General features: G+C 46.4%; 1 protein-coding gene across 1 annotated transcript in view; it reads left to right on the top strand.

The window, feature by feature from the left end:
- The first annotated feature begins 7,823 nt into the window (after positions 1-7,823).
- Positions 7,824-25,904, top strand: part of anxa4 (annexin A4) — a 34,289-nt gene continuing 16,208 nt past the window's right edge. The window contains exons 1-4 of the mRNA XM_084324309.1: positions 7,824-7,948; positions 15,224-15,271; positions 15,562-15,649; positions 23,886-23,980. Coding sequence (XP_084180435.1) covers positions 15,263-15,271; positions 15,562-15,649; positions 23,886-23,980 — 192 coding nt within the window. The 5' untranslated portion in view covers positions 7,824-7,948; positions 15,224-15,262. The remainder of the gene's footprint in view (positions 7,949-15,223; positions 15,272-15,561; positions 15,650-23,885; positions 23,981-25,904) is intronic.

Here is a 25,904-nt window from a genome sequence, read left to right as displayed (position 1 = left end):
CAGCTACCAACATACATTACTAGCTATCAGCTAACATAATCTGTGCAACCACGGCGATGTTTGGCTGCCAGAAGTATCGCAGCATCCTAGATGCTGCTGCTGTTGCTGCTAACGTTCCTGTGGAATCATGGGTGTTGTAGTTCACTCACGCAGAGCTGCCTCTCTACGCCTGTACGCCACACAAGCCTGCAAAACATTTGAAATATAATAATGTAATGCTATATTTGAGTCAGATACGATTTAAAATAACATGCTGTATATCATACAACAATTATTGTTTTGGGAAAATTCCAAATGCATAAGAAAAAGGGTCAGGAGGAACCAAGCAGACTTTCCTGCACGTTATTAATTAATTTAAACAACATAGCACCATTGTAACTAATGTATTAATACCTTTCAATTATTAAGCGAAAAATAAAATGCTGCATATGAGAGATATGGCATACAGATATCATCTGCACCTTTGTTTATACTGTTTAATTTTCTCATATTTTATATTCATATTTTATTGTATTGCCTTATGACTTTCTTCTACTACCCTGCCCCCTAATAATTTATTATTATTATTTTATTTCATTGTTTTTTTTTAGCCTAGTTGCACTTTTGTTGCAACCCCAGTTATCCCATTAGTTCCCCCAAACTTAGGTATGTTATGTTAAGCTAAGAAATCTGCTAAGAAGCATATTATTTATTATTATTTTATTTCATTGGGTTTTTAGCCCTAGTTGCACTTTTGTTGCAACTCCATGGCAGTTATCCCATCAGTTCCCCAAAACGTAGACCTGTTATATTATCATACTGTCATCGCGTCTCGCTCTTGCCATTATGAGATAACTCTTATCTTCTAGTACCTACTGTGCTCATGAACAAACAATTTGCACCCATGCACGTGACCAGGCCACGCCCCGGCTTCCTCCTATAAGACGCCGGACATGGTCATACTCTACCTTCCTCTTTTTTTGTTTCCAACATGGACGCTGCAGTGCACTCCATGAACTAGTTGTTATGAAATGCAGAGAGAAATTACACAATGTTGGGTTTTCGCCGGAGATTCGCCAGCCCCTGGAATCTTCTCGGCACATCCGGGCCTGGCCTGGGGTTTCCTCGTCTCGTGACAGCGGATCGAGGGACGTCACGCCGCGGCTAGCTGTCGGGCTAGGCCGCGCACAGGTAGGGCCTGCGCTGCCAGGCATCAATGCTAGCGTTTGTGATACTGCTCGTTGTCCCATGAGACAACCGAGTTGTGTATTGGCGCAAGGGGCAGGATATCTGGGTAAACATGGTCGTCATGACTCTGAGTTGGATGTTTTCCCGGTTATCCTGGAGTGCGCGGCTAATGCTAATGCTACGATGCTGGGTCACTGTTCCTTTGTTCCCCGCCGTGGGCTGTCACCTCTCTTCCCTCCTCTTAACCGGTTCATTGCTGAAGGTCAATCGGTATCTAATGTGGGGGGTTTTGCTGAGGCTTATTTACCCCTTTTATGGGTGAATGGGCTGACAACAGGGCGCAAGGCAGGTGTGCCCTGGCTTGAGAGCCAGGTAGCATCGATCCTTTGCCCTGGCATGGTTGAACGGTGTCCCACCCGAAAGCCGACGCCTGAGGGCGAGTCGGCCCGGCAGGTGGCTGTATGGGCTGATGAAGTTTATACCGCCACAGGATGGAATTTAGCGGTGACCAGTGTCATTGCTCAGTTGACTGTTTTTCTGTCCACATTGATGTCGGGTAGTGGGGCTGTAGGACCAGCCGACGCCGAAAACATTGCGCATGTTTTTGGGGTTATAGAACTTTTAACTCAGTCGCAGGCTATAACCGCAGGGAGGATCAGGATGCTGTCAACTCTTATTCACAGGCATCTCTGGTTGGAGCAGTCTTCCCTTGAGGAGGAGAAAAGGTTTCTTCTCCTTAGGGCTCCCCTCTCCGCAGAGGGACTCTTTGGTCTTTCCGCAGGAGCGTGGGCGGTATTTGACCTGGGCCCCACACCACCTCGCACCACGCAGCCAGAGGTGAGAGCGCGGCCTCGTCAACGACTGTGGCGAGGCCCTCAACCAGCGGCCATGTTTCCCCCGCCTGAGGTACCCTGGACACAATGAAAACACGTGATCGCAAGGCCGACAGCCTTGGCGGCCGAGGGATCGGCTACATTAGATGAGCATGCCCTAAAAAAACTTCGCCGTCTAGCTGTGTCTAGCTCGCTCTCCGCCGGTCACTCCCCCCCCCCCCCCCCCCCCCAACACCAGCGGGATAAGGGCTCTGATTTGTTTCCTTTGGTTGCGGGCCGCGTGCCTTCAATGAAGCGCAAGCGGCCCCACGTTTCGCTTCTCATGGGGACAGGGGCTGACACCCAGTTGATGGCTATGCCTGGGTCTGTCCGTGAGAATGTTGTGCTGTCAAGCGGCTCCCACGCCACACGTTCTGCGTCTGTGTTTGGTGAGCCTGGTGTTATGTCTGTCAACAACAAAGGTTGTCAGCGGGGGAGCTCGAGGCCTTTTGGGGCGCAGCGCGGGTTCCCCCAACCCCGCCCTTGCCAGGCCGGGTATCACGTTAGTGCCTCCCACGGCCGGAAGACCGGCAGTGGTCAGGCAGGCGCGCGTGATTTGGGTGGTAGTGATATCACTCCAGGGCTACGGTGTGTAGGAACCCACCCTATCGGGCAGTGTGGGGACCTCGCACCTTGCATATCCAGCTGTAGAACAGTTCCTCAGCAATCCATGCTGGGGAGGTGTTCAGTGGGGGAGCTTTTGTCACCCAGTGTGACGTCAGCTTCCCCCGTATCAAACCGGCCCTTTCTGTCGGGGTCCCCCCTTGGGTGCGATTGCCTCGTGGGTAGTGTCAGGGTCTGATATCCCGACTCCACGAGACACCCTGCTCTCGCGGTTGGCGGGTCCAGGGTTGGCAACGCACAGCTGGTGGGACCGGGCCTCCTATCTACGGTTCCTGGCGGACCAGCGCCAAGTGGCGGCGGGTGCGCTTTGGGATTATCATCACATATAGCTACAGCAGTGCCATATGTCGAGGTGGATGGAGAGAACGCTGAGGCGGGGGCTTGTGTTGCAGTTTGCGCTACCCCACCCTCCGTTTTCAGGTTTCGTGCAGACCTTGTTGTCAGGGTCAGCAGCAGTGACAGCTCTGGCCGACGAGATCCAATCTCTGTTAGCGAAGCAAGCCATTGTCGTGGTCCCAAGGGAGGACACGATGTGTGGCGTTTACTCCCGGTATTTTCTGGTGCCCAAGAAATCGGGGGGTGTCAGATCTATTCTGGATCTGTCTGCGTTCAATCGGCTGATTGTGACGTGGCGGTTCAGGATGTTGACGTCAAACACCTGATAAGCTCCGTACTTTCACATCCCGATCTTCCCTCCTCACAGGAAATTCCTTCGCTTCCTTTTTCAGGGTGTAGCGTACGAATACCAGAGGCTGCCGTTCGGCTATTCTCTGGCCCCCCGCACATTCACCAAGTGCGTAGAGACCGTGCTGGAGCCTCTACGTCGTCAGGGGATACGAGTTATTTTCTATCTCGACGACATTCTGCTCCTCAGCCGGTCGGAGGAGGTCGCCAGGTCTCATACCAGGCTGGTGGTGGGATTCCTCACCAGTCTGGGTTTTGCTGTGAACTGGAAGAAGAATACTCCTCTTCCCAGTCAACAGGTGGAGTATTTGGGCTTGGTTCTAAGCTCAAGGCCCATTAGGGCAACCCTCTCTGGCAGGACGGTTACGGCGCTATCCGTGATGCGCCTACTCGGTATGATGGCATCTGCTCACTCTGTGGTCCCTCTTGGCCTCCTCTTTATGAGGAGGATACAGAGGTGGTTTTCCAGTATGAAAATAGACCTGGTGAGAGGCAAGTGGAAACGACTGAAGGTTCCCATGTCAATACTGGGGGATCTCGACCACTGGGGGAGGACTGGTACCCTCACCAGCGGGATCTCCATGGGCAGCAGGCTATCACACGTCACGGTCTTCACCAACGCCTCCCTCACGGGATGGGGGGGACGTGTCGGACCAACGCAGTAGGGGGCAGCTGGACGTGCCATGCTACCTGGTCTGCACTGCATATCAATGTGTAGGAATTGAAGGCGGTCCTTCTGGTCCTCAAGCGGCTCGGCCACCTGGTGGTGGGTGAGCACGTGTTGGTCAGGACGGACAACACAACGACAGCGTCGTATATCAACAGACAGGGTGGAGTACGCTCCATCCGTCTGCACTGGGCGGCGGTCGAGCTCTGGCTATGGGCGTCTCTCAATCTGCGCAGCCTGAGGGCGCTCCACATCCCTGGCAAGGAGAATGTGGGCGCGGATGTGATGTCGCGGGGCGGTCCTCATTCCGACGAATGGGGACTACGTCCAGACATAGTCAGGCAAGTCTGGGACCGGTTCGGGGAAGCCACTGTGGATCTGTTTGCGAGCAGACAGTCTCACCAGTGCCCCTTATGGTTCAGGGGGGAAAATCCTCCCTTGGGGGTGGATGCCTTCTCGATGTATCCATGGCCGCCCGGGATTCTGTACGCGTTCCCCCCCATACACCTGATAGCTCAGCTGTTGGAGCGGATACGTCGGGAGCACATGACTTTGATCCTGATCGCGCCGGACCGGGGCACGGCTGTGTGGTTCCCGGTCCTGATCCAGCTCTTGATAGCCCAGCTGTGGCCTGTTCCTTGGTCATCGCGGGCCCTCTCTCAGGCACACGGATCTCTGTGGCTGTTCCCTGTTCTGGGACAGCCACTGATGGTTTGGCTGCTGAGGGGGTGAGTCTGGAGGGGATGGGTCTTGACCAGGGCCGCGGGAAGTCCGCGGGAAGTGGGGGTGCTGAGATATTGATCGTTTTTGATTACATTTTTTCTTTTTTTATATAATTCTTTTTTAATAAAATATATATATTATATAATTATACTTGTAGTTGTATTGTCTGCGAGACATCGCCACCACGCACCAAGTCAAAATGCTCGCTATCTGCAAACAGCTCCACTGTCTGTGTGTATACTCTGCTTTGGTCAAATCAGATTCACATTCAGCGTGCGTGGGGCCTGAGAGTGCTGGGGCTGACGTTCTGCAGATGGATACTGAGTCAGAGGCTAGAGCGATAGTTCAACAGGGTCTGAAATGTGAAACGTGTTATGACTTATGAGGGGGTGCTGAGATAAGTGATATAATAATAACGTCATAGGTTTACCACTCTGGTAAACCAACACTCTCGTTCACTAGAGACCGCGCTCTCACGCTCAGCTCTGCGGAGCGTGCGAGACAAACATGTAATCGTTTTGATGCACACATCACAGCCCAGCTTACCCCACCTGTTGCGCGGCACCCTCCCTCTGCAATTCGTTCCCCGCATACATGATCGCCGACATGCAAAAGGTCTTCGACCACCCTCCCGGGGGCTCGGATAGTTCTGCTGGCTTGTTCACGCCAGGGAAACCGCAGATATATTCCTTTACTGTGAATTCAGCGTCCCAAAACGTCCAGGCTGAGTATATTTTTTTTACCAATGGATGTCCAGTTCCGCGTTGACGCTTCCAGGCCGCGTCTATTTGAATCCCAACCGGTTCATGCGTCGGCTACACGCTGTTAACAACACTGCATTATCGAGACAGCGCCCCTATGACGATCTGGCAATGCATTCCAAGAGTAGGGTAAATCTGCAGTGCCGCTCCGCTCTGTGACATTGAGTAGCCTCGGTTACAATGGAATAAATAAAGCCAAAACAACCTTGCAGTTGCAGTTACACTCCCCGCCAGCAGGGGGTGCTGCAGCCCCTGCCGCACCCCTAGTTCCCGCATCCTTGGTCTTGACCCTTCTGTGGTCGACACCATCCGAAACGCGTGTCCTCCCTCCACTATCGTGGTTTACGCGGGTAAGTGGCGTACTTTTCAAGAGTGGTGTAAGGTGGGGGGGCTGGGACCCGGTGTCCTGCCCCCTGGACGCTGTCCTTTCCTTCCTTCAGTCTATTTTGGGTAGACTGTCGGCCTCGACGGTGGGGGTATACGCCGCAGCTATATCCTCTTGTCATGTGGGGTTTGAGGGCGTTACATTGTTCAGCCACCCTCTTCTCTGTCTCCGAGTTGGGACCTCCAACTGGTCCTTGGCCGGTTGTCGGAGGCCCCGTTTGAGCCTCTTGAGCAGGCGCCGTTGGAGCAGCTGTCTTTCAAGACTGCGTTCCTGCTGGCCATCAGCTCCACTAAGCGCGTGGGTGAGCTGTGTGCTCTCTCGTGCGGCCTGAGTGCCTGTCTATTCGTGCCAATAGCGGTACGACTCTGAGGCCTAATCCAGTCTTCGTGCCAAAGAATATCCGGAGCTCTTTTTGCCCAGGGATATTGTGATTCAGGCGTTTCATCCGCCTCCTCACGCTAGTGGGTTAGAGGCGAGCCTTCATCTGTCGTGTCCTGTCCGTGCTTTGGGGGTTTACCTTAGTCGGACACAGGATCTCAGGGCTGCCGATCAACTATTTGTTTGTTACGGTGGCCCTCGCGCTGGTAAGACACTGTCCAAGCAGCGCCTGTCACATTGGTTGTGCGAGGGCATTGCCCTTTGCTACACGTTGGCTGGACAGGTCCCCCCTGGGGGTGTCAGGGCGCACTCCACTCGTGGAGTGGCGGCCTCTGCTGCCTTGTTAGGGGGGGCCTCGGTGGAGGACATCTGTGCTGCGGCCTCCTGGTCCTCCCCGGGTCCCTTCGTTAAGTTTTACCTCATGGACATGACTGGGGGTTCTGTCTCCCAGGCGGTTCTGAGGTCTGGGACCTCCCCTGCATCCCGCCAGTCGGTGGGTTAGCAGGGGTGTGTGGGTGTGTGCCACGCCGCCACGGGGTGATGTGTCACACATGGTCCCGCCTGTACTGTGCGCTTTTAGGGGTTTCTGGTTCCCTTTTTTTCACACTTTGGTTGAGTTGACTGCCTCCCCCCCTTCGCTAGGACGGGCGGGTGGACGGGACTCTCCTCCCACCTGGTAGTAGGGCTTATGGGCCCTCAGGGGGTACACTTGTCGAGTCACGCGTCTGCTCTGCCCCATATCTCATAATGGCAAGAGCGAGACGCGATGACAGTATGATAATGTAACGAAAGGTTATCCTATAACCTAGTTATATGAATACTGGCAGAGCGTCTCACTCTAAACGCCCTGAGGTCCCTTGGTTGGGTTTTCAATTAGGGAAACTTTTTTCCAGAGGAAGGTAGAGTATGACCATGTCCGGCGTCTTATAGGAGGACGCCGGGGCGTGGCCTGGTCACATGCATGGGTGCAAATTGTTTGTTCATGAGCACAGTAGGTGCTAGGAGATAAGTTATCTCATAATGGCAAGAGCGAGACGCTCTGCCAGTATTCATTTAACTAGGTTATAGGATAACCTTTCGTTATGTTAAGCTGGACTCTTTTTGTATCACAAACAGTACTGTATTTGCAAATCTGGTATGTCATAAATGTATAGATGTAGCAGTACTGTCTATCTGTATGTCGTGTATGTCATATATGTTATGATGAATTGAAAATGGGGGACCCTGATGTAAACAAGACGAAAGTCTTTCTCTGGTCTGCATCCCCTTAACAATTATATGTATTGAGCTGTACTGTACTGTACCCATTCTGCAATCTGTTAATAAACTTTTCAATCAATCAATCAATTAGACCCGGAAATGGGCAAAGACACAGCCCATAGGCGTATATATAGAACACAGCTCGTCACGCGATTGGGCGCACATGTCAGGGGCCAATCAGAGAGCGTCAGTAATTGGCCAATCAGAGAGCGTCTCCGCAAAATGCGGCTACGGAAAAAAATACCGCAGCAGCGCGAGCCTCTTAGCTCGCTCCCGCTAGTTACGCGCGCGTGAGAGGCTGGACCACCGACAGTACATTTGCAAAGGGGTGGGACGTCTGTCTGTCGTTATAACCTCAGTTTCCTGGTCTTCTCGCCACTTGCTTTACACCGTGAGGTTCCTCCACACCCGTCTGTCACATAGGAAGGTAAGATCGAACTATTTGTTCTTTTAAGAGCCGTTATCGTTAACGTTATAGATGTGTTATTGGTTGGAAAGATTTTATCAACCTGATGGCGCTATTGCTCCACGTCTTGAAGGGTGTTGCCCTCTGACACACGTTGCATGCCAGTTTAGTACTGACAATACTCCCGAATGGCTTTTTATCACTTTGTACATGTTTTCCCGTTTTCATAGGCTCCTAAACGCATCTTGAAATATGAGGCGATAACTTATAGACCTAATTGTCACAGTCACAGCTTGTAAACTTATGACTTGTTTTCAATAGGCTACATTTATGACCACTGTTTGAAACAATACAGCCGTTTTTAACCAGACTGGCAATGTCACTAACTCACTCACTCGCCCGTTCATTCATTCACTCACACTTCCACTTATGTCCCTAGTCACGTGCATTGTTTCAACTCTTGTAATGAAACAAATGCTGTACTTTTAGTTTTATGCCGATTCTGTACGAATAGCCATTGGAAATTTGCAATGTTCCTTTGGCGTTCTGCAAGGTGCATTTATTTGCCATAATGTATCTTAAACACAAATAAAATAAAGTTAATGTCCTTGACTCCTATAGAGCCATTAATTAAGAGTCATAGAATATTATGTCTAGAGACGTTTATTTTAATAGTCTTAAATAATATATGCATTGACAGGGTCTGGTTTGATGAAAAATTTACTTTTCATTTTCATGTAGATAATCTTGTTAGTAAACCGAGGCAGAACATTGGCATCTTGTACAGAAACAGAAACATAGTCCTATGCATAGCAGGAGGAGAGGGACTGTTGATGTGATTTTCCTGTCCGTTTTGGGTTATGGTGATGTTCTGTATAATTATCATTCCGCCCTCAGATGTATCACTGTATCCTGTACAACAAGGTTACTGTAGGTGGTCCTCTCTGGGCTGGCAGAGATACGTGATACATACTGGCATCTGAGATCCTCCACCATACTCCTTCCGACTCATGGCTTACACTTCACATCCCAAGAGTTTGCACTGAACTTGGGAAATCAGCTTTTAACTTCTGTGCCCCAGACACACGTCTAAGCATTAATGAAGATGAAATAAAGGTTGAATGAATTACTTGATTCCTTACACCTGAGGGCACATTCTCCTCTCAGTTAGCCTACATTTCAATGGAAATACTATTTCCATATTAACACTTTAACTGCCGAAAACGCCGGAACTCGTCATTCCCCGCCATGCTCAAGTTGCCGCGGACGCCGGAACTCGTCTTTGATATCAATATTTCAAAAATCTGTGATCGGAATCATATTTTCCATCCGGAGCCCTTGACACACAGTTCTGATCTCCTCTCAATCCTCTAGCGGTTCAAGAGCGCCATCTGGTGGCCGATCGGCAGATCGAAACCGGATGTCAACCTTTAACCCGGTAGGACTCACTCCATATGGGCTCCGGGCACCCGCTAATGCTAGAGAGACTCCGTCTTCACACAGTGAACATCGATCGGTGGAAATAACTCGAAAAAACAACATGATTTGGACGTATATACTATTATACAACCTGGAAATAGATCGGGTATTTCTACATCCCATAATAGAAAAAAAATCTGTTCCACGCTCATCTGCCAGCGGCGCGAGGAAGCCACGGTAAGATTCAGCGTTATATTCTAACGTGTTCTTTACTAACTGCTCTGATGAACATATGACCCACTCTGGATGAATCATCTAACGCTGCCCACGGAATTATAAACGATCCCCCGCCCATCCGGTCATCATCAGATGATACGTAGAAACTTCTAGAAGTACGTCCAATTGAAATTTTTTATCTCGCACAGATTCCTACCAAACAATATAATGCATTTGGGGCTATAAATCACGTTCTGGAGAAAGCTGCAGAAAGAGATGAAAACATACTTATACTTTAGACCATATTTTAGTATGAATATGTGAATGAAAAAGTTTAATGTTGCTACACCATGAACAATACATATAGGACCTTGAATGGGCCCTAATAATGGCAATCTAGCAATATAATTTAAAAAGTTATAGCCCTGCAAAGAAGGGGAACTTCTCCATGTTAAATAGAGCTGGCAACGGATGGTATATCATGAATTTAACCTTAGGCAATCAAAGTGTTAAATATATATAATAATATTTCAATGGATTTCCATAAAGCTGCCGTGATGTCGGTGGGTCATGTGAGGAGTCCACAATGCAACGTAGCCAGCTGTAATGTGGATGCTTTCTAGCTATTTACAGTCCTGTCTTGGGCAACACTAACGCCAGTAACGTACCTGCAACCAACTAACGTCAGCTAGCTAGCGACATCCCAGCGATATGGCAGCCCTTACTGTACATCAGCATTTTCCTTGTTGGCGGCTTTTAGCCACTTGATGTGCAATTTATATGCCCCCCTTGATATGCTGCTTGATATGTGTGGTCCAGCTAGGGCTGGGCAATTAATCAAGTTTCAATTTAAATTATGGCTTTTGGCTTCCCACATTCATGAAAACAAGATAATCGAGATAAAACGATTATTGTGCCATGTTGCTCTTATTTTGTCTTCTGTTGTAAGTGCACCACACCCGTCCTTCACAATCACAATGTTAACAAAGTTTCCTGTTGGGGACATTGTAAAAAAAAAGAAGAAAAAAAAGGAATACACCGCAATACATATGGTGATAGTATCGTATTGTGGGGCCTCTGATCCCCCCCCCACCAGCAACTCCTTTTAGAATAGCTTTGAGAGGTTAATGTATTGAGGATGTATTGCCTCCGAGCACTGGAATAGAGAAATGCCAGAAGCGCACTGTCACTTTTGAGACGATTTTGTTTCCCAGCAAATACATTGAATGGTATTTCTGTTTTACTAAAAATAATCTGTGTTCATCCAGTAGTGATCCGTTTGAACAGAAACCCCTGTCGCAGTCTGTGGGGAGCTCCGTCCTCTTATTTACATGTACCTACTTAAAACTACTTTGGCTGTTAATAAATGTAAAAGTGACATGAAATTATATTCTGAAGCCACCTACCACTGTGGCTGGTTGACAAACATTTAGTTTAATGTCCTGCCTATGACCCCAAAAAACACGATTGGAGATAATTTTGATAATTCACATGTCGCATAACAAAGCTAGATGATGTATATATCTTGTACATACTCCCTTTTACAACTTGTGTCACTTCCATGGCCGCAGGTTGCCACATGCACCTTGGTTGGTGACCACGGACCCCCACTCACGACCACGGGTTCAGACCCCCTTTTGGGGCGTGCCAGCACTACATGAGCTTCAACAGCCTCGGGCTGGCGCTACCCTCAGGGTGCGGCAGCCAACATGGGCCGCGACGGCCTCGGGCTGCTGGATCAACCAACCAGATCTCAGGCCGGTGCCTCCCGCAGGGTGAATCGGCCAACTTGATCTTGGGCTGATGCCACCCTGTCATACACATGCCAATATCAGCCTTCATTAAATAAACTAAACTAAACTAAACATCATTTCATAAACCGATCATCATCCTGTTTGCTGTCAGTTGATAACTAAAAGCTGAAACTCGTGAATTAAAAGTGAAGGCCTTCAGCATTTGTTTCCTAACTGAATTTAGATGATGTATTGAGATTATTTCTGGGAGGAAGTTATGTAAGAGCCAACATAAAAACCGATTGCCGGGAGCTCCCGTAGCTCACTGCATATCTCGGCGCTATTTCTGCGTCTGGGAAAACCGTGCTCGTCACGGATCTGGGGGACGTGAGTTCGATTCCCGGACCCGCCGTCATTTCTCAGAATGTTTTCCCCTGCTCTACATCCCATTTCAACCTGTTTCTGTCGGTCATGCTTGACCAGAAAAGCGATAAATGCTAAAAAAAATAAAGCTAAAAAAAAAACGATTGCCCCAACTCATTTTATTTATTCCTCTCCTCTTATCTCCTCTCCTCACCCCTCTCCTCTATCCATACTTACTTTCCTCTCCACACACCCCTCCTGTACTCTCCACACCTCCCTTCTGCTCCTCTGTTCCTCTCCTCTACTAATCCTCTCTCACCCCTCCTGTTCTCTCCATACCTCCTCTCTGTTCCTCTCCTCCACTCATCCTCTCTCACCCCTCCTGTTCTCTCCACACCTCCTCTGTTCCTCTCCTCCACTCATCCTCCCCCCGCCCCTCCTGTTCTCTCCACACCTCCTCTCTGTTCCTCTCCTCCACTCATCCTCTCCCCGCCCCTCCTGTTCTCTCCACACCTCTCTGTTCCTCTCCTCCACTCATCCTCCCCCCCGCCCCTCCTGTTCTCTCCATACCTCCTCTCCTCCACTCATCCTCCCCCCGCCCCTCCTGTACTCTCCATACCTCCTCTCTGTTCCTCTCCTCCACTCATCCTCCCCCCGCCCCTCCTGTACTCTCCATACCTCCCCTCTGCTCCTCTCTGTTCCTCTCCTCCACTCATCCTCCCCCCGCCCCTCCTGTTCTCTCCACACCTCCTCTGTTCCTCTCCTCCACTCATCCTCCCCCCACCCCTCCTGTTCTCTCCATACCTCCTCTCTGTTCCTCTCCTCCACCCATCGTCCCCCCGCCCCTCCTGTTCTCTCCACACCTCCTCTCTGTTCCTCTCCTCCACTCATCCTCCCCCCGCCCCTCCTATACTCTCCTCTGCTCCTCTCTGTTCCTCTCCTCCACCCATCCTCCCCCCGCCCCCCCTGTACTCTCCACACCTCCTCTCTGCTCCTCTCTGTTCCTCTCCTCCACTCATCCTCCCCCCGCCCCTCCTATACTCTCCTCTGCTCCTCTCTGTTCCTCTCCTCCACCCATCCTCCCCCCGCCCCCCCTGTACTCTCCACACCTCCTCTCTGCTCCTCTCTGTTCCTCTCCTCCACTCATCCTCCCCCCGCCCCCCCTGTACTCTCCACACCTCCTCTCTGTTCCTCTCCTCCACTCATCCTCCCCCCACCCCTCCTGTTCTCTCCACACCTCCTCTCTGTTCCTCTCCTCCACTCATCCTCCCCCCGCCCCTCCTGTTCTCTCCATACCTCCTCTCTGCTCCTCTCTGTTCCTCTCCTCCACTCATCCTCCCCCTGCCCCTCCTATACTCTCCACACCTCCTCTCTGCTCCTCTCTGTTCCTCTCCTCCACTCATCCTCCCCCTGCCCCTCCTGTACTCTCCACACCTCCTCTCTGTTCCTCTCCTCCACTCATCCTCCCCCCGCCCCTCCTGTACTCGCCATACCTCCCCTCTGCTCCTCTCTGTTCCTCTCTACTCATCCTCCCCCCACCCCTCCTGTACTCTCCATACCTCCCCTCTGCTCCTCTCTGTTCCTCTCCTCCAGTCATCCTCCCCCCGCCCCTCCTGTACTCTCCATACCTCCCCTCTGTTCCTCTCTGTTCCTCTCCTCCACTCATCCTCCCCCCACCCCTCCTGTACTCTCCATACCTCCCCTCTGCTCCTCTCTGTTCCTCTCCTCCACCCATCCTCCCCCCGCCCCTCTTGTACTCTCTCCACACCTCTCCTGTCCTCTTTGCTCCTCTCCTCTCAGTGGATTTAATTACAGGTGTGTGTTGCATGGTGCAGCTTAATGAGATTCGCTCTGAGTTGACCTCGCCCATTAGGGGGAGCACCAGAGAGGCTATGATGTCAGGGAAACCCTCTTTGAGAGAATAACCTCCACTTCAATATTAATGAGAGGATAATCAGAGTCACGTTTTTACCTGTCAGCATGTTTCCTTCTCCTCAACCTGATGCTTTATGCAGTCCAATCCTCCTGGGGTTTTGGAGTGTGAGGCATGGGTGTCTAATGGATGAATGCTCCTGAATAGCTACTTGTCATAATACCAGTTTTGAAATACAATACCGGTCATTACCATGCCATAGTAGGGATGGAAAGATATGCTTATCTCACGACGATATGATTAAATACTAGGGGTGTAATTGTAACGATAAAAAAAAATTATCCCCAAAAAAATTTGAATACACAAATGTGGCTGGGGGAACTGATTCACTCAGCATGAATGGACTATAGGTCAATAAAAACAATACACACCAAATAATTTTCTATTTTCTTTTTTCAATTAATTTCGATTATAATCGATTCTAACATATTAAAATCGATGCATCGAATCGAACACATCCTATTCACCACCGTTGAACGGAGCGCTTCCATTGTGTGAAAAGTTTGTTTGTGTTAGTGCATCATGTTAAGTCAAGCAATTACTTTCCAACACTGACGACCACTGAGCGTTCACGGCATTATGAAAAGTTTGGTTTGATCCATTTTCATCAGCTGCAGCTGCAGGATACCTGGACATTTAATATTACGCTTATGAATCTCCAAGTGACCTAAAATGAAGAGGTAATGATTTATATCCCCTGTGTTCTGTCCTAAAGTTGTAGTTTATGAACACAAACACAGTCTAATCCCCGTTTATCCCTGAGGTGTTTTCCCCCTCAAAACGTGCGTGAGGCGTGGCGATCAAAACTCAGTGATGGATGATGTATCGCCGGTCTGACGAATACGGGGGTTCATGATTTGATACAACTGCTATACTTTCACGGGAAAGCTAAAGTGCTGCCCCACTGTTCATTTCTGTGTGGATGCAGCACTCACCGTCTCAGGTTCGTCAGGCGTTACAATAGGGCCTGCTGCCATTCTTGAAGGAGTTGACGTTGTAACCTGACCAGAGACCAGTATAATTGCATACAGAATGGGGATTGCACCCCCAGCTGTGCAAACCGGAATAGGCAATGGAGAACTTAAAAAAAGAAAGTGGAAGTCATCTTAATTTGGGATCACTACTATGGCAGAATAAAATCATATCGCCTATACGTTTTTCTACCCCACGATACGTATTATCAGGTTTTTGTATCACGGTATATTGAATTTCAATATATTGTCCCTTCCCTTACCAACTAGTATCATAATAACTCTTACTTGTTTTTGAACGTTTAGACTGTTCAAGTGTGAGAGTCACTGGGTAGCCAACAGGAAACATTTTATGGAGTAAACAAGCTACATTTAACAAAATTATTTTGTCTTTGTCTATTTTATCAAGGCAAGCTGCTTTCACAATAACCTAGAGACCGTAATTACATTGCCATACTTCTTGGCCTACATACATCTTTGGCCTCACAGTTGTATCACAGTTATGTTATGGCTTAACTAGTATCATGAACTACTTACAACAGTATATATGCACAGTGCATTATACACATTATACTACTTAGGTATATTACAGATTGTAATTTAGCAGTTGGGCTTCTGACAGAAAATTGTGTGACTTACTGTAGTTGTCATTTTCTCTTAGATTCCTCCTCCCGAGCTTGAACACGTACTTCTCATCACCATGGCAGCGGTAAGTCTCCAACAAGTATTCTGCATTTCAGGAAGGAAACGTAAGCAATCTTTCAAAACATCTAATGAAAGTACATCACATACAGGCAGATACATGCACAGTTTGACTGCCTAGCTCCTAGTTAATCTCTACTGCCTAGCTCCTAGTTTGTTTCTCTACTGTGATCAGGAATGGTATAATGTTGTGATGCTAAGTTATCTTTCTGTGATCAGGAATGGTATAATGTTGTGATGCTAAGTGATGTTTCTGTGATCAGGAATAGTATAATGTTGTGATGTTTCTGTGATCAGACTGGTAAACGTGGCACTGTGACCGAGGCAGCAGGGTTCGACGCCGACAAGGATGCGACAAAGCTGAGAGAAGCCATGAAGGGAGCAGGTGAGTGGAGATAGTATAGTTAGTGACCAGACACAAACTGGATGGGACCGCCTAAAACTTGGTATATAAACCCATATCTGCATTCACACTTTCAGAGCCGGCTGTGTTTTCCTTTCTACCCCCTTGAATGCCCAGCAACCACTTCAATGTTAACGTTAATATCGCCTAATCTATGTTTTAAATTATGGCTATGTGTCTAATCTGCCCGTCGTATTATCAATGACCCATTTCCAGTCAACATTGTCGAAGCGGATTGTTTTTTTATCGGTTCATTTCCGTTTTATAGCATTTTGAAAAGCCCTCGTTTTCAAGAAGAAGAAAAAAGAATCCCTGATAAACGCTGATGTACTGTAATATTCTAGAACGTTGTCATTGTTCGGCCTATTTATGAATCGTTTTCAAATAAACGCTCGATTATCGATAGTATATGTGTACGTATGCACGCTGGTGCCGCAAGCTGTAAATCGATTCTCTTATTTCCTGATCACTCGCACAGTCAAAACAGCCATATCACATATAGGGGGAAAGCTTATATCTCCGTGAAAAAATTTCTGATTATCCTAAGACTGGTAAAATAGATTCCTTACCTGAGATCAGATGGTATCCAAATGGATTATTCCAATTCCTGATCGACCATTCCAAAAATCGATCCTTTTATTGATCCCACGCGTATACTGTAAAACAGCGTATACACGCTGTGCTGAGGGTCCAGCATGAAGCTGATCGGGTTTTTTTCCCCCATGCATTTTCATTGAGTCCAATCCAAAAGGGTGAATTACCATCTGGGAGACGATAGGGGGCGCTTTTTTCACACCTGAGCGCCTGGGGTGGCTGATTTACCAACGGTAGACTTGGTTGATGAAATATGAATTCAGATCGCTAATAAAAAAAAAAGAGAAAAAACAAATATTCTCGTTATGGGCATTCAATCCGCGGGGGGGTAAACCCGAGAATATTCGTTATGGGCATTCAAAGTGTTAAAGGTGCTATAGATATACAAATACAAATATAATGGATATAATGGACTGCGGTCTATCTCAGAGAAAACAGTCTTATTATTTTATGCTATTGTATTATCATATTATATGGCTAAGGCAGCACACATCGTTGCATTGTTAATTGTAGTTTAGCTAATACTTTATATTGATCTGGCTGGATTGTCATAACTTTCAAACTGCAAGAGAGACTTGGGCTGGAGGAAGTGACTGGCAGAGAGATATAGAGATATAGAGAGAGAGATGTGGTTGAGAGATATTCTCTTTATAGTGATATGAAACTGAGCACTGTTAATTCCGTTGCTAAAAGAAATTATACATTTTTTTTTAAAGATTCCACACGCAAACACCTCCGACTGAATACTATAACGTTACTTGCACATGACCACAGTGGTTATCGGCTCAAAGAAAATAAAACGTAGAGATCACCCCAATAAAAGCCCTGTCTGGATCAATGTGCAGCTTGTTGTTTGGTTGCTTGCACCTTCATTGCTAACTAGCATTAACATTAGCATCCGTAGGTCAGTTCGTTGACTTGACTTCTGTACTAATGTACTGTACGGATGGCCGAAAACCTTTTGTGACGGATGAACAATTAAATCCAGTGAATAATATATTTCTGAGTGCGACCATCTCTTCATAAAATGTTGATGTCTTTTGTACTACTCACTGCTGGCGAGCGCCTTGGTGGCTACTAGTCTTCTGTACTACTCACTGCTGGCGAGCGCCTTGGTGGCTACTAGTCTTCTGTACTACTCACTGCTAGCGAGCGCCTTGGTGGCTACTAGTCTTCTGTACGACTCACTGCTAGCGAGCGCCTTGGTGGCTACTAGTCTTCTGTACTACTCACTGCTAGCGAGTGCCTTGGTGGCTACTAGTCTTCTGTACTACTCACTGCTAGCGAGCGCCTTGGTGGCTACTAGTCTTCTGTACTACTCACTGCTAGCAAGCGCCTTGGTGGCTACTAGTCTTCTGTACTACTCACTGCTAGCGAGCGCCTTGGTGGCTACTAGTCTTCTGTACTACTCACTGCTAGCGAGCGCCTTAGTGGCTACTAGTCTTCTGTACTACTCACTGCTAGCGAGCGCCTTAGTGGCTACTAGTCTTCTGTACTACTCACTGCTAGCGAGCGTCTTAGTGGCTACTAGTCTTCTGTACTACTCACTGCTAGCGAGCGCCTTAGTGGCTACTAGTCTTCTGTACTACTCACTGCTAGCGAGCGCCTTGGTGGCTACTAGTCTTCTGTACTACTCACTGCTAGCAAGCGCCTTAGTGGCTACTAGTCTTCTGTACTACTCACTGCTAGCAAGCGCCTTAGTGGCTACTAGTCTTCTGTACTACTCACTGCTAGCAAGCGCCTTAGTGGCTACTAGCCAATGCTTCAAACATTTTAGTATTGCGATGTAACATGTTACAGATATTGCTACACCCCTAGTATAACCTAATCAAATTAGACTAGGTCTGCACTCACAAAACGTAATTATTTTATTAAAAAATAATTTGTGCAGCAACAGTCAATAAGAGGAATGCAGAGAAGACACTGAGGACAGCCCTTCATTGACTGCTGCTGAAAAAGTTTGTAAATTATTATTGTGAGTAAAACTAAACTAAAGGCTGCAATCTAAATTGTTCAGTACAATCAATGGATTGCATCAGTTCTCTGTATCTGCGATTTTGGTTTTCACAACCCTGCTAGAAAACACAGCATAGACCAGTATAGCTGGTCATCAGCATGACCAGCATAATGAATTCAAATGTAACTTTTTGTGAGTGCAGACATAACCTCTTTTCTTTCATTCTCGATGGGTGGAAAAAAATATTCTATATGCGTCTCTCTGCTGTCCAGGAAAGTTTTGGATCATAGTTTAGTGTTGTTTAGTGGTGTGGTTGCCATGACAACCATACACATGAGAAAGTCTCTGCGTAAGTCTCTGCCCTCCCCCTCCATTCCCTCAAGTCTCTGCCCTCCCCCTCCATTCCCTCAAGTCTCTGCCCTCCCCCTCCATTCACTCAAGTCTCTGCCCTCCCCCTCCATTCACTCAAGTCTCTGCCCTCCCCCTCCATTCACTCAAGTCTCTGCCCTCCCCCTCCATTCAACCAAGTCTCTGCCCTCCCCCTCCATTCAACCAAGTCTGCCCCCACCCACCCAACCCCCTCCAATGTACAGTTTCTTCCCCTTCGAAGATATCTTTCTCTTAAACAGTACTGTATATTGTGTATATGTCTTGTATGTCATAAATGTTCTTGATGAAACAGTACTGTATGTCATAAATGTCTTGATGAATTAAATGGGGGACCCTGATGTAAACAAGACAAAAGTATTTTTCTGGTCTGCATCCTATTAACAATTGTTTGTATTGAGCCGTACTGTATTATACCCATTATGCAATCTGTTAATAAAGTTTTCAATCAATCAATCAAACCACACACACACACACACACACACACACACACACACACACACTGTAGGAGGTCTATTCCTTTAACACCCAAGTAAACATTGGGCACATTCTGATGAACAGCTGATGCTGTTCTCCTGACACTGGTGTGAGATATTAAGAACAGATGGCTTTACATCAGGGCTAACTAACAGCTGTGTGCTGACATCAAGACATCTCCAGGGCCATACGATCACTGATGCTGCTAGCTTCTCTGTAGCTAACATCAATATCAATATCAACATCAATTCCTGATGAATTGAAAATGGGGGACCCTGATGTAAACAAGACGAAAGTCTTTCTCTGGTCTGCATCCCCTTAACAATTGTGTGTATTGAGCTGTACTGTATTGTACCCATTCTACAATCTGTTAATAAAGTTTTCAATCAATCAATCAATCAATCAATACATCTCCAGGGCCAGAAGGTCACTATGATGCTGCTAGCTTCTCTGTAGCTAACATCAAGACATCTCCAGGGCCATACGATCACTATGATGCTGCTAGCTTCTCTGTAGCTAACATCAAGACATCTCCAGGGCCATACGATCACTATGATGCTGCTAGCTTCTCTGTAGCTAACATCAATACATCTCCAGGGCCAGAAGGTCACTATGATGCTGCTAGCTTCTCTGTAGCTAACATTGATTGATTGATTGAAAACTTTATTAACAGATTGCAGAATGGGTACAGTACAGTACAGCTCAAAACATACAATTGTTAAGGGGATGCAGACCAGAGAAAGACTTTCGTCTTGTTTACATCAGGGTCCCCCATTTCCAATTCATCATAACATATTATGACATACATGACATACAGATAGACAGTACTGCTACATCTATACATTTATGACATACCAGATTTGCAAATACAGTACTGTTTGTGATACGAAAAGAGTCCAGAAAAGAGAGTATATACATTTGACGTAGAAACTGTACATTGGAGGAGGTTGGGTAGGTGGGGTGGGGTTGGGGGGGTGGGGGGGACTACATCGGAGGTGGTTGGGTGGGTGGGTGGGCGGTGGGGGACACTGTACAACTGTACAAGCAAAACTGTACATTGGAATATTGACAACCATACTTGGTCATTTACTGTACATTGGAGGGGGTTGTGTTAGGACATTTACAGGGGCCAGTTTCGAATTGCAGTCTCCCGTAGGTGTTCTTTGAGAGTATTTTTGGGTAGTGAATGTGATTCACATTCCTTTACAGCTTTGGGTAGGGCGTTCCACATTGATGTGGCATAATTGCTAAATGTGTTTAGTCCCTTGTTTGAGCCGAATCTGGGTTTAACATGATTTGTGGAGCTCCCTCTGGTGTTGTGATCGTGGTATTCACTGACCTTTGGGAAGTATTTTGACATGTACATGGGTACCTTGGTCGTGTAGTGTATCTTGTAGACCAGGCCCATTGCAAGTTGCTGTACTCTGTCGTCTACTCTAAGCCATCCTAGGTTGTCAAAGTGGGCAGGGGTGAGGTGGGTTCTAGGAGTAAGGTCAAGCAGTAGTCTGACCAGTTTGTTTTGAGATGTTTGTAATTTTGTTTTTAGCGCCTTTGAGGTGCTTTGGTACCATGAGGTGCAAGCATAGTCATAGTACCCTTGAATGAGTGCTCCTGCCAGAGTCTTCAGCGTATTCTTGTTTACCAGTGAGGAGATCCGGTACAAGAATCGAGTTTGTTGGTTGACTTTTTTTATTACATTGGATGCCATTTTGTCACAGGAAAAATTTGCCTCTAGGATGGAACCCAGGTAGGTAATTTCTTCTTTCCATCTCCAGGGCCAGAAGGTCACTATGATGCTGCTAGCTTGTATTACTGTATGTAGTGACAGTGGTGCCTATTCTAAGATGCTTGTCTAAATCCTTGTATGACTGACTTCTTCTTTTGGGAAGATTTTGTTGTTTTATTTAAAGAGGAGTTCACATTGAGATTAGTGCCATTCATACATCTTTAGGTGATGCAACGATGAGTGTCTCGTCTAAGCTGGAAAATGTTATTGTCTTCAATGAACCTACAATTGTGCAGGGAACTGGTGTGATATACAATACTGCAGCAGTGGTTTGTCAACCAGCAGAAGTGGCCCTGCCTGCTAGAGAAGTGTAGAGGCAATTAGGGTCAGGTTCCGCTAGCTTCTAAGTTAGCAAAACACCCAAATTCGTTAAAGGTAGAATCTGTAATGCCATCAAACAGTGATCTCTAGGCAAATGAGTTGTGGGAGGGGTTGTTCTTGTGGCCACCCCTCAAGCTCTGCCAAGAGAGGTCTGGAGAGATAGTTGTATATATTTCAGTCTATTAACACTTTGATTGCCTAAGGCTAAATTCATGATATACCATAGGTTGCCAGCTCTATTTGTCTATGGATAAGTACCCCTTCTTTGCAGGGCTATAACTTTTTAAATTCTATTGCTAAATTGCCATTATTATGGCACATTCAAAGTCCTATATGTATTGTTCATTGTGTAGCAACGTTAAACTTTTTCATTCACATATTCATAGTAAAATATGGTCTAATGTATAAGTATGTTTTCATCTCTTTCTGCAGCTTTCTCCAGAACGTGATCTATAGCCCCAAATGCATTATATTGATGATGAAATACAGTTTGATGGCAATCGGCGCGATATAAAAAATTTCAATTGGACGTACTTCTACAAGTTTCTACGTATCATCTGATGATGACCGGATGGGCGGGGGATCGTTTATAATTCCGTGGGCAGCGTTATATCATTCATCTAGTGTGGGTCATATGTTCATCAGAGCAGTTTATATCGAACACGTTCAAAAATAACGCTGAATCTTACCGTATCTTCCTCGCGCCGTTGGACGATCAGCGTGGTGTAGACCGTTTTCGATTATGGGATGTTTATCCGGATGAACCATTTCCAGGTTGTATAATACTATATACGTCCAAATACCGTTGTTTATTGAGTTAGGGCGAGCGATTGATCATCCAGTGTGTTGAGATGGAGTCCGGCTACCGATCGCGAGTGCCCGGAGCACATAGGATGAGCACTTCCTGTTTGGCGAGCCCCTCCCTCTTTGCCGATCTGCCGATCGGCCATCAGATGGCGCTCTCGAACCGTTAAACAGTTGATGGGAGCTCACCAGTACATCTCAGGGCTCCGGAAAGAAAATATGATTTCGATCACAGATTTTTGAAATATTGATATCAAAGACGAGTTACGGCGTCTTCGGCACCTTGAGCATGGCGGGGAAGGACGCCTAAAAATGTCTTCCGGCACCCAAAGTGTTAAATACATATATTATAGCTATATAGTAACTTACTTATTATTCTCCAGACCTCTCTTGGCAAATCCTGAGGTGTGGCCAGCAATAGCAATCCACCACACAAAACAAAAAGATTTAAACAAAGTGGAATGCCAAGAGGGGCATTTTTGCCCAGAGACTGCTGTTGGCAGTCTCAACTTCAACTTCAAATTACAAATGACAGGGCGGCTAGGTGGTGTAGTGGGCAAGGCGCTCGCCACCAATGCAGGATACGCTGGGTTCGAGCCCAGCTCTCCGCATTGCTATCAGCTTGGCTGGTCGTTCATACTAATACAATTGGCAGTATTAGGGGGTGGGAAGCTGATGGGTGGGGATCGGTCGTTGTGGACAGCGACTCCTACAGGTCAGTTGGTGCGCCTGCGCAGCAGAATCGGGAAGCGACGGGGGCGGCGTGTCCCTCCCACGCAGACCCCCGCCGCTGAGAGATCGCGCTGTGCAGGTGAAAAGATGCGACGGCTGCTTCCTCGAGTACCGGAGGGGACACGTGATGCAAGGCTTCGTCCACATTGCAGCCGGCTTGTGGGAGGCATGGCCTAACAGCGTTCGAGACAGGGGAGGGTAGAATTGGACGATACGAAATTGGGATGGGAGGAAAATAGAAAAAATGGGAGAAAAAGTAGATAAAAAAAATATTACAAATTACAGATTCAACTTCAACTTCAACTTCAAATAACTTTATTTTCCTTTCGGAACTTCATTTGTGCAGTGGTTAAAAGACAAACATACAGTCACAATACACTCACCACTATAAAAAAAAACACCAGCTTCGTTAAAACTACAGTACTTAAAGCATGATATATTAAAATCCACAGTCCGGCCTCCGCCAGACCTAGGTGTTCAGCAGTCTGATGGAGGTTGGCACGAAGCTACCTAAGCCCCTTTTGTTCCCTACCTTTGGTTCTACCTTTAGAAGAGAAATGTTCCCCTTACCCGGAGTGCTATCTATCCATCCAGATAGTTTTGGTTTGGGAGAGATCTGCGGTAGAGATATTTGCCGTCTCTCCAATACAACAGAGCTGAATGGCACTCTGTTTGTGGCGCTCAAATCACCAAAAATACACTTGAAAAAACTGAAATCATGACACACCCATCTACCCGTGCACACCCTCCATAATAATGTATATGGCAGGTGCACGTAGGTAGAAAATAGTTCCTCCATGAAACTGCTCACAACAACCTCCATGTTCCTCCACAGTTCCTCCATGAAACTGGTCATAACTATCTGGGTGGATAGATGGCACTCGGGTGACTCTCTTTGGGTGAACGGCCCCGTTAAGCTCTTGAGTCTCAGAGCTCACGTTACATTGATCACGTATCATCTCTTTTTCAGTTTACGCAAAAATATTTCATAATGGATTTGGATTTGCTACTGGGAATAGGTCTGGCAATGACAGTACATCATCCACAAAGTGTTGGGCATTGACTAATGTAACTTAGTTAGTTGGCTTTATTTCCAAGTTATACATACACATGTGTGCAATGCAATGATGTTGTATAATTCTGCTGTGATATTCTTGCAGGCACTGATGAGGCAGCTCTCGCTGAGGTCCTGGCCCACCGCACCATTGCCCAGAGGCAGCGCATCAAAGAGGCCTTTAAACAGATGGTGGGGAAGGTGAGAACTGTTCTCTAGGATCTATATTCATACACTGTGAAATGCTGAATCAGTTACGGTATATAACATAATATCTGTGTAGACAGTCACTTGTTTCATATTGTTGCAATTGGTTGATATTAGATGAGAACCTCTGTCTTCAAAAGGTAAAGATAAACACGTTTTTAGAAAATGTATATGGAAAAACTGCTTAATCTTATTGATAATCACAAATCTGTTGAAACTACACAGTGTTTTTGATATTATACTGATTTTGTTAGCGATACCAGTGATACAATCTTAAACTTTAATATCCACTAATAATAGGAATACTTCAATCTATTACTTTTACTGAACAGTATGTAGGTTTTGAATGTGGGTAGGGATTCACATTCCTCTACAGCTTTGAGTAGGGCGTTCCACATTGATGTGGCATAATTGCGAAACGTGTTTAGTCCCTTTTTTGAGCCGAATCTGGGTTTAACATGATTTGTGGAGCTTCCTCTGGTGTTGTGGTCGTGGTATTCACTGACCTTTGGGAAGTATTTTGACATGTACATTAGTCGTATAGTGTATCTTGTAGACCAGGCCCATTGCAAGTTGCTGTACTCTGTCGTCTACTCTAAGCCATCCTAGGTTGTCAAAGTGGGCAGGGGTGAGGTGGGTTCTAGGGGTAAGGTCAAGTAGAAGTCTGACCAGTTTGTTTTGTGATGTTTGTAATCTTGTTTTTAGCGCCTTTTGAGGTGCTTTGGTACCATGAGGTGCAAGCATAGTCGTAGTACCCTTGAATGAGTGCTCCTGCCAGAGTCTTCAGGGTATTCTTGTTTACCAGAGAGGAGATCCGGTACAAGAATCTAGTTCGTTGGTTGACTTTTTTTTCAACATCAAAAGATGTTGTCAATGTGGTCCTGAGTTGCACGTCTGAGTACCACTGGTCTAGAGTATTTCAACTTGATGCATTAAACAGCAGCGATGTGGTGAGTGGTGCTGAAATCTCATAATTTTACATATGGTCATTTTTATGAAATACAATTTGACATGGACCAACCCAATCACCTTTCCAAAACATTTCAGTTAAAAAAAAGTTTGCTTTAATCGCTGAATACAATACCAATACAGTCCACACAAGGGTCCATCCAATAAACAGATAAATGACGGTTATATACAGTAGTACATTTGTAAAGAGCTAGATTTAAAAAAGGGTTTGTGAAATGACTCAAAAAGCCACAGATGTTACAACAGTTCAGACGGACACAACACTTTCTCTTTTCCTGTGTGAACTTATATAAATGGTAAATGGCTGCATTTATATAGCGCTTTTATCCAAAGCGCTTTACAATTTGTTCCTCACATTTTACCCATTCACTCACACATTCACACACCGATGGCAGAGGCAACCATGCAAGGTGCCAGCCTGCACATCGGTAGTAATTAGGGGTTAAGTGTCTTGCTCAAGGACACTTCGACACACTGCCCGGGAGGGGTGGGAATCGAACCGGGAACCTCCGGATTACCAGACGACTGCTCTTGATTTGATCTTTATTTATCTCGAACAACCATAGGCATAAACACACAAACTTGAAATAACAAAAAATAAAATAAAATACAAATACAAATAAAATAAAATATATCTTCCTAGACATGGAAGCAATTGTCGACATAGCTCAAGACAAATGGTTTTGTTCGAGAAGGGAAAGAAAGAACCAAAGCTTATCTGGTCCTGCCCCTTCCTTACAATATCATATTAATATGTACTAATAAGTTATCTATCAATATCTTATCAATAATATACCTATCCACTACAGCAAAATATAAATAAATAATTACAAAAATACTAGTTCACATTATTTTCAAGCTCCTCTAACTTATACATGTCTAAGAATTCCTGTTTATATCTGCATTTAAACATTTCAATAGTACTTGTTTTTATTGCTACATCAAGGCC

The sequence above is a fragment of the Notolepis coatsorum genome (genome assembly GCF_963971535.1).
Source record: "Notolepis coatsorum genome assembly, chromosome: 11".
Classification (NCBI taxonomy): domain Eukaryota; kingdom Metazoa; phylum Chordata; class Actinopteri; order Aulopiformes; family Paralepididae; genus Notolepis; species Notolepis coatsorum.
Note: the sequence above shows the minus strand (reverse complement) of the source record. Positions and strands in the feature narration are given on the sequence as shown.